Raw genomic sequence first — 9,963 nt, 5'->3', positions numbered from 1 at the left:
GTGTCGGCTCGGCTTGGTTCGTGCGCCAAACACACAAACACACAAATAGTGGCACAGTGCCATATCTTTCTATTGTTTCATTGAAAACATTCATGGCTGAACTGCAGACGCTGCAAAAGCAAAAGTTGACTATAATTGTATTCAGCGATGCCATGGTAACATAAAACCACTGTTAATCTTTGACACTGCACCGGCGTAAAGACGTCAGAAGCCCAACATTAGCCTAAGTATAATTTTCCTTTTGATCCAATAGTCTGGTTTATGGTGGCCAACAAAAGCAAACTGCCGCCCCGGTTTATTCGGTTATTTATTTGTTCGGCCTTGTTCTCGGAATGATCTTTCTGAGAGAAAATGTTTCCTGCAATTGAAAATTATTTTATGAATCGAGAAATGGGGAGGGGCGGGGTGGGTGGGGGTCTTGTGCCAGCTCACCCATGTGTGTAATGCGAAATTTTTAAAGAAAAAAAATGTAGGGCCGGGAGGGGGCTGAGACACTGAGGAGAGAGATGGGAGGGAGGGAAAGCTGTGCATGCGGTGGGGGTGCGTGGGCTGAAATACTGAAATAAAATGAATCTGAGGACAAACTGAGATCACGATGCAATTTTGGATTCTTCCACCACAAAAAAGGCCGAATGGCAACGTAGATGACTCGAACATGTGAGTCAACATACAAAAGCAGCGCAAACTAGACAAAGAGCTTTGATCGGCCATATCTGTGTCGACAGAGATGTGGATCCTCCTGGGACGTGGCACCCTGACCCTCTGACGACTCTCGGGATGGGTGATAAACTGGGGGGTGGGGGGATCACTTTCTTGCAAGGATATCACAGCAGCGTGCTCGGATACAAACACAACGAATACTAGCTCATTCTGCCAGTTTATCATTTTATTATTATTAATAATAACAATAATAACAATAATAACAATAATAACAATAATAACAATAATAACAATAATAACAATAATAACAATAATAACAACAACAATAATAATAATAATAATAATAATAATAATAATAATAACAATAATAATAATGTGACATGACAGAAAAAGGGCTCTTATTTGTTTGAAAGTTGTTTGTTATCCTTGTGCACGATTTTGCGTCATCACATGACCATAAAACCAAACTTTTACTGCAGAGTCAGACCAAATATCCACAAATGTATTATTATTATTATTATTATTATTATTATTATTATTATTATTATTATTATTATTATTATTATTATGTGTACAGCAGGTCGTGAGGAGGTCTGCAGCCGCTGTAACCTGCTGGCTGGTGGTGTCACGGCTGCTCTTTTCATCTCGCAGCACACTTCATCAGACAGTGCGGAGCGCAGATCAGAGGAGGGCTGCAGCCCGCTGATAACAGCCTCTGTCATTAACTCCTTCATTCAGGCCAAGGGAAAGCGGCCATTTTCGTTCCCACAGCTGGAAGTTTAAAGGGAAAAAAGGCACACAAAGGCGCGTTTGCCTCGTATTTTCTGATTCAAACGCACTGATTTAAGCTTTTAATGCTGATGCACAGGCCCGATAAAGAGCGGGCCTGCACTCCAGTCTGAGCCAGTCAGCGCGATCGTCGTGATGCAGTTTGGCTCCGGGGTGGATTTGGCTTGACACCGTTCAATTCTGCTACAGAGAGAAGAAAAATACATCTTTCTAGCTATTTTGCTAAAAGGTTTACATCACGCGTTTCATTTGAAGCAAAATGGTTAATTATAGTTTAATATAATGGCTCTTAATAGTTATGGAGTGTTAAAAAATACTGGGAAAAAACAGTTTGATATTGTCTGATTTTGTGGTTGCTGTTTGCTGATGGCCAACTGGAGATGAGTCAGCTGTATTTCTAGGGAGATGCATTTCTGGTCTTATCGGGTTACAAGCTATTGAAGAACCCAACGTGAAAGCTTTTAATAGGCCGCATTATTTATTCTCAGGTCCAAGTAAATGCTCTCCCAATGGAACTCACACAGACAGCAATGCAGCACACTGTCTGTTAGTTCAGGCTTCTTTTTTGCTTTTTTCTCGTACCGAGCAAGGCCCCGGCTTTGTGTTACGGCGATGAACTCTGATACTGCAGCCTGGGGAAACACTGAGCATGGTGTGCACATCGCACAAAGTGCTAGTGACAAGGCAATGTCAACAAACCGTTTACAGCAATTTGAGCCTTTGTTACCGCCTCACTTAACCTACATTTACAAAAACAAATAAAAGCCGAAGGATTTCAAGCATTTTTTGTAAAGATGAGGAGAACTCAGATCAGCCAAAAGTTAAAATAAGGATATTTATTAATTCTACTTACGGTATGTTTAGAAGATAGTTTGTTGGCACCCAAATAAAATATCAGACCCAATCATCTGGGTTTAATTCAGGCTGACATATCACTAATCCCCTGTCACGTTTTTTATGTTCAAACTACGTATTTTATTTTCTTAATGAATAAATCTCGCAGCGAAATATAGTTTTCTTAAAGGGAGCATCGCCACGGGTCAGACTGTAACATCACAGATGCAAAATCATGAATGAGTGAATGTGAGTGAATGAATGAGTATGCTGAATGAAGGCTTCAGCCTGCAATAGAGCCACTAAATGAGCTGCGGGTTTCAAACACAAGCTCAAATTCTACGTCTTACCACCTTTTAGCAAAGACAAAACGCGCGAGATCACATCCCCTGATCAATTAATCAACCCCAAAGCGATGTTTGAAACCCCGATCCAGGTAATCCCAGAAACAATTAAGTTAACTATTACGCTGCTCCGCGTCCTCTTCTTCTTAAAAAGAAATGACATTTGATAAAAGAAGAAATAATTACACCTTTTATTCCTACATCATACAATCTGGTCCGGAGAGCTTGGGGTTTCGTCAAATTTCAGCTTCCTTTTATATGGGTAAAGTTATGCAAGGTTTGAGGCCCCCGGAATGCCATTGGTTGTTGGGATGAGGTATTATAGATTATGGGTTGGGGGTGGTGGGGGTACTGCAAGCACCTCCCCTAGAAATGCAGCAAATCTCTCCCGTTTTCTCCTGGTGGGGCACTGGGAGGGCTGGAGACGTGCTTTGCATTGGCAGGCTGGTGAGGACACGTGTCTCCTCCCTGCCTCCCCCCCGGGCTCCACGGTACCGCATTGGCATCAGTAAAGGCACCTGAAAGACGAGAAGTAACTCCTGGAAGCGCTGCCTGCCACCTTATAACCCAAAAGAAAGCGATCTTACAGGCCTGCAATAACCTGTGGCTCGCCTTTTGTCGTGCGTAAAGCTTTTGCGCACGCCGCTGAACTGCCTCAGAGACTGAGAAGGTGCGCTACGCGTCGAGCATCAGAGCGCAGTGCCAAGATGCAGAAACGGAGCAGCGACGTCTGAAGGTGACATGAACCTGGGGATAACGACAGGCTGCAGACGAGCAGTGACTAAAAAGTGGAGATAGCAACTGAAAACCGACGGTGTCTTCAACCAACATTTGCGCTTTCCTTCGTGGCTTTATCTAATGCAGAGAATCAAGAGCTGCAATCCAAAGTAGCCTCATTTTTTTTTTACTGACTGGAGGAGACAAACACTAATTAAGCTGCAGACAGTTCGGAATCCGGAGAGGTTCGAAAAATGGCGACGTTAATCAGAAGCAAGCTTTCCAATAAACTGACAAATGCAGCCACGGCTGTGTCCAACAAATCCCAGGCAAAGGTGAGCGGGATGTTCGCCAGGATGGGGTTTCAGGCCGCCACCGACGAAGAGGCTCTGGGTTTCGCCGCCTGCGATGACCTGGACTACGACCACCGGCAAGGCATGCAGATGGACATTTTAACATCCGATGAAATGGGGGGAGAGGGGAGCGGAGATGGAGGCGCACTGGATGGGGACAGCCACTACCAGAGGGACGGCACCGGTCCACCGCACTCTGCCTCAAAGGACGGAGATCCGACGAACGAGTTGACCGAAGTCAGACCAAAAATCACCGCTTGGGAGGCGGGCTGGAACGTCACGAACGCAATCCAGGTAAAATCGCACCCCCTCCACGGATTGTTCTGGGTTCCAAATGGTTGAGCCGCTTCCGAAGCATCCGAGAAATTCGAGATAAATAAATATCTACGAACACATCAAAATAATTATACACAAAGAAAAAAAATCAGCAGGCTTTTCCCTTTGAAGCAACTTTGTGAAGTGGCTGGTTTTTAAATTAAAGTCTGGCAAATATCCACTTTCTTTAAACCTTTTAAGTGCGTTCTCATGATCTCTGATCACAACAGTGCAGAGATTTTTTAGACGTTTATGCGCTATAAAGGGGGGGGGATAGTTGATGCCCTGGCCCCCTCCTTTTCTCGACATGCACATTCTTTGTCTGGAGTAATGTGCTGTGTAGCTGATGCACGTCCCCGATAAATGCTCTCACAATACTCCGCGTGGGAATAAATAAGTGGATGGAGGAATTTTTGTGTAGACTCTAGAATAAAAAGAAAACCAAAACCTGCATTTTAAAAATGTTTTATAATTTTGTTTATATTAAAATCTAAATCCAGCTAAGTTAAAAGTAAGAATAACACTGTAGTTATGCAGGAAAATTGGTTTTATGATCAAGTCCAAGTGACATTTTAGACTAAAACCATAAAGACGCGGCTGAAAAATATGAAATTTCAAATTACAGAGATCAGTGTGTGTGCAAAAAGCTGCATTTCGAAAAAGTATTTATTTTTTATTTTATCTTTTCATGTGGGGAAAAAAATCACCACTTTAAAGTGGAGCATTTACTCGAGAGAGCCTGTGTGTACGCGTGCGCGCGTGTGTGTGGAGGCTATGCGACAAAAATCCCTCTAGACGCAATCCTTTTTATGCTTTATCGGGGCTGTGGTCGCGGCAGTCACCCTGACGTCAGAGTGTGTCTCCTCCAGCTCGTGATGACGTCAGAAGCGGGCAGACGCGCTCAAAGCCAAGTGGAAAACCCACAACATGAAAAGGGGAGTGAGATTCACTGAAGGGTCGGGCAGAGCAGCCTCAAAGCACACATTAAAACATCATCTAGTTACACGAATAAAAAATACTATGATAAGAAAAATAATTAATGATTAAATTAATACTTTTCATTTAACAACTTAATATAGCGCACAGCCTAATATTAGCGATGCTTTATTTGTCTGTGTTTGTAGGGGATGTTCGTTCTGGGCCTGCCCTACGCCATCCTGCACGGAGGATACCTCGGACTCTTTCTCATTATTTTCGCCGCTGTGGTGTGCTGCTACACGGGGAAAATCCTCATTGCCTGCCTGTACGAGGAGGACGAAGACGGACAGCTCGTCCGTGTGAGGGATTCTTATGTGGACATTGCCAACGCTTGCTGCGCGCCCAGATTCCCGTCTCTAGGTGGCCATATCGTGAATGTAGCCCAAATCATAGAGCTAGTGATGACTTGCATCCTGTACGTGGTGGTCAGCGGTAATCTCATGTACAACAGCTTCCCCAACATGCCAATTTCCCAGAAGTCCTGGGCCATCATCGCCACCGCTGCTCTCCTCCCCTGCGCCTTTCTCAAGAACCTGAAAGCCGTCTCCAAGTTCAGCTTGCTTTGCACGTTAGCCCACTTTGTCATTAACGTCCTCGTTATAGCGTACTGCCTCTCCAGAGCGAGGGACTGGGCCTGGGACAAGGTGAAGTTTTACATCGATGTCAAGAAATTCCCCATCTCCATTGGGATTATTGTGTTCAGCTACACCTCGCAGATCTTCCTGCCGTCTCTGGAGGGGAACATGCAGAAACCGAGCGAGTTTCACTGCATGATGAACTGGACTCACATCGCTGCCTGCATCCTCAAGGGTCTATTCGCCCTGGTGGCCTACCTGACCTGGGCTGATGAAACCAAGGAGGTCATCACAGACAACCTGCCCCCAACCATCCGAGCTGTCGTCAACCTCTTCCTCGTGTCCAAAGCTTTGCTGTCGTATCCGCTGCCATTTTTCGCTGCTGTCGAGGTATTAGAGAAAACATTTTTCAACGAAGGGGGACGCGCCTACTTTCCAGATTGCTACGGAGGCGATGGACGCCTAAAGTCCTGGGGACTCACTCTCCGATGTAGCCTTGTTGTGTTCACCCTGCTCATGGCGATCTATGTGCCACATTTCGCCCTTCTCATGGGCCTCACCGGCAGCCTGACGGGCGCAGGCCTTTGCTTTCTGCTTCCCAGTCTCTTCCACCTCAAGCTTTTATGGAGAAAGCTGCTATGGCACCAGGTTTTCTTTGATGTCGCCATCTTTGTAATAGGAGGTATATGCAGCATATCTGGTTTCATCCACTCAATGGAGGGGCTCATAGAGGCTTTTAGATATAACATACAAGAATAATTGCAAGCCATTGCTGGAACTAGATGTTAACTGCAAGTCTCCATTTAGTGAAAAAAATAAAATAAAATAAAATAAAATTTAAAAAACACATGACTCCCTGGCGAGCGCAGTCCCTTCTGCTTAATTCATGCGTAAAAGTGCGCACAGAGCACACGCGGACATTTTCGCACTCATACAGTGCTTGCATCAGTCTACACACACACACACACACACACACACACACACACACACACACACACACACACACACACACACACACACACACACACACAGTTGGTGGCAGTGAGGGAATCTAATGCATCCACGACACACTTTAGCCTACAGACAATACATGTTGTATAAATATGCCAACAAGAGTACATATACATATTTTCCAGTGGAGTGAACGTTTACAATATCGACCTTAAAACAAAATTGCAAAAAGGGCAGTTCGCCTTTTCGTCGCTCTTGTGGTGCTTCCCCACACGAGACTTCACTTCATGTAACGCTCGAGTTTGTGATGGACGGACTTGTTGTGATTTAATGATGTTTAAGATGTTTTAAAGGGATTAAAACACACGCGCGCGCACACACGCAACACCACTTCTTTTTTTTAGGTGATTCGCAATTTGACTGCGGGCTTTGAGTGTGGCATTAAACCCAAAATCGAACGCCTGTGCATCTAAAAGATAAAATAAGACAACGGCAATAAGAGATAGAAACACACGACGGCGTAAAGACGATAAAAAGTAATTGTGAAGTTTCCTGAGAAATACGCAAAAATTGACTTTCCCCGATTATTTAATATTCTGGCAATGCAAAATATCAGAGAGTACACAGCAGCTAAACAAACTATGCATTGAATGTATGATATTTTAGACACAAATACATTGAAACTGGGAAGTGGAAATTTAAGAATCCTTTAATTTTCGGTTCATCCTCGTGTAATAGTAACGCTTTGTTGATAGGCCTGGTTTGTTTTTTTTCTTCGATATTTACTTTAATTCACTTTTCAATCGGCAATAACGTCCAGCCCCACAGATCTCAGCAACACGGGGAGTATTAAATGAAATAATACACACACATAAGAAATAGAACGAAAACACGCACATGCACGCACACACACGCGGCCTGTTCGTTTTTTATTTCTAATTAATTTTGAAAATCTCATGTCTCGGAAAAAAAAAATTCGGTGTCTGAAAATCTAAAAGAGAAAGATCGTTAAAGAGGAAAATGTGCATACAGACATTTTTCATTCTGTGCAATCCAATGGGTCCTGTGGAAATGTTATAAAACCGTATGTGTAGTGTGTTATTGTGGTTTCAAAAAGATGGAATGTATATCTCAAAGTCGTTATCATATATCGTGAAAATTAATATTAAAGAATAAAGAAATAAGTGAAATTATATTGTAAAAATGTGTGTGGTTTTATGTAAAACGAGAATCGGTCAGAACATGTATTTTTTTTCTCTATAATAAAAGATAGAAAACGATGGTTAGTCGCATTCATATTTGTTAAATTCAAACTGAGGTTCAACGCGCAGAGTTAAGACTGCGCAGGCCCGTGACTTAGAAAAATAACCATATAATGTGTGTGCGAGTGAGTGAGAGGAGGGTATGTGGTCATACTACTACTACTACACAATCCGATTACCGTTTCAGCTCCACCCGTCATAGACCTGAGTCTGCAGAGACATCCACAGCGCGCACGTTTTCCACCAGGCCTCACATTCCTGCGTGTTCACATAAAATGTCGACAGATTTTCTGCTGCAGGCACTCGTCAGGGCCTCATGGCCGACCTGTTTATCCACTCTGTTGATTTTATCCCGCCTCCTCTCAAGCTGTCAAGTTTCAACTTTACCAAGTGCGCCATACTAGTCAGTCAGGTATGGATTTTCCTTATAGCGCGGAACCCATCAAAATGAGTGCGCATTTAAAGGCGGGGTTACTGCAGAAAACAGGTTTTACAAAGCTCACTAGCTTGAATGTGATTTACGGCTCTCAAAAGGTGGAGATGCTTCACAGGTTTAACTGCAGACAAAAACAAAAATGAAAAAAAAAAAAGGCTTAGTTTGGTTTCAAGGTGTAATAGAAAACAAACAAAACTCCATCACGCATCAGTATTTTAAGTGAGCCACCCTAGAGAGCATGACATTATAGAACCAGAATTTACGGAATGTATGGGATGAAAATATTAACGAAAACAACGAATTTTGTTACTAAAAATGAGTCTGATCGTCCCGTGATGATCTCAGTGACACATGGCAGGGGGGCCCCCTAGTGGACACAAACTGAAAATACTAGCTGGAAGCAGAGAGACTTATTGACTCCATTTCTTAAAATCTTTTCACAATAGCACGAGTTCTTTCGTGACCATTCCGGGACAAAACTACATTATTTTTACTGTAAACATTAAAAGACAGCAGGTCACAGTTGTTCTTGATGCTTTATTAAATACAACTTTGAAATAAGCTGTATAACCATGCTGAGGCACTCCATCCACAGCTGTGGCTCAGGAGGCAAATTATCTACAGATTCAGTCCCAGCTCTTACATTATGCTTGTCAGATGGTCTTTGGCCAAAAGTACAGTGGGGCAAAAAAGTATTTAGTCAGCCACCGATTGTGCAAGTTCCCCCACCTAAAATGATGACAGAGGTCAGTAATTTGCACCAGAGGTACACTTCAACTGTGAGAGACAGAATGTGAAAAAAAAAAAATCCATGAATCCACATGGTAGGATTTGTAAAGAATTTATTCGTAAATCAGGGTGGAAAATAAGTATTTGGTCAATAACAAAAATACAACTCAATACTTTGTAACATAACCTTTGTTGGCAATAACAGAGGTCAAATGTTTACTATAGGTCTTTACCAGGTTTGCACACACAGTAGCTGGTATTTTGGCCCATTCCTCCATGCAGATCTTCTCGAGAGCAGTGATGTTTTGGGGCTGTCGCCGAGCAACACGGACTTTCAACTCCCGCCACAGATTTTCTATGGGGTTGAGGTCTGGAGACTGGCTAGGCCACTCCAGGACTTTCAAATGCTTCTTACGGAGCCACTCCTTTGTTGCCCGGGCGGTGTGTTTTGGATCATTGTCATGTTGGAAGACCCAGCCTTGTTTCATCTTCAAAGTTCTCACTGATGGAAGGAGGTTTTGGCTCAAAATCTCACGATACATGGCCCCATTCATTCTGTCCTTAACACGGATCAGTCGTCCTGTCCCCTTGGCAGAAAAACAGCCCCATAGCATGATGTTTCCACCCCCATGCTTCACAGTAGGTATGGTGTTCTTGGGATGCAACTCAGTATTCTTCTTCCTCCAAACACGACGAGTTGAGTTTATACCAAAAAGTTCTACTTTGGTTTCATCTGACCACATGACATTCTCCCAATCCTCTGCTGTATCATCCATGTGCTCTCTGGCAAACTTCAGACAGGCCTGGACATGCACTGGCTTCAGCAGCGGAACACGTCTGGCACTGCGGGATTTGATTCCCTGCCGTTGTAGTGTGTTACTGATGGTGACCTTTGTTACTTTGGTCCCAGCTCTCTGCAGGTCATTCACCAGGTCCCCCCGTGTGGTTCTGGGATCTTTGCTCACCGTTCTCATGATCATTTTGACCCCACGGGATGAGATCTTGCGTGGAGCCCCAGAT

At 43.6% G+C, this 9,963-nt stretch overlaps 1 protein-coding gene across 1 annotated transcript; it reads left to right on the top strand.

Moving 5' to 3' along the window:
• The first annotated feature begins 3,013 nt into the window (after positions 1-3,013).
• Positions 3,014-7,796, top strand: slc32a1 (solute carrier family 32 member 1). Its single transcript, XM_085457644.1, has 2 exons — positions 3,014-3,991; positions 5,137-7,796. Exons 1-2 carry the CDS (start codon positions 3,599-3,601, stop codon positions 6,322-6,324), a joined length of 1,581 nt encoding a protein of 526 aa, XP_085313770.1. The 5' UTR covers positions 3,014-3,598; the 3' UTR covers positions 6,325-7,796.
• The last annotated feature ends 2,167 nt before the right edge of the window (positions 7,797-9,963 follow it).

Source organism: Copadichromis virginalis, linkage group LG5 (assembly GCF_057382275.1).
Source record: "Copadichromis virginalis isolate Kocher_CV1m ecotype Utaka linkage group LG5, C_Virginalis_male_GT1.1, whole genome shotgun sequence".
Classification (NCBI taxonomy): Eukaryota; Metazoa; Chordata; class Actinopteri; order Cichliformes; family Cichlidae; genus Copadichromis; species Copadichromis virginalis.
This window is presented reverse-complemented; position numbering and strand designations above follow the sequence as displayed.

Bases quoted from the DNA above. Each gene is read 5' to 3' on its own strand.
- slc32a1 (XM_085457644.1), top strand. From the start codon at position 3,599: ATGGCGACGTTAATCAGAAGCAAGCTTTCCAATAAACTGACAAATGCA. The intron at 3,992-5,136 runs GTAAAATCGCAC...CTGTGTTTGTAG, and splicing joins ACGTCACGAACGCAATCCAG to GGGATGTTCGTTCTGGGCCT.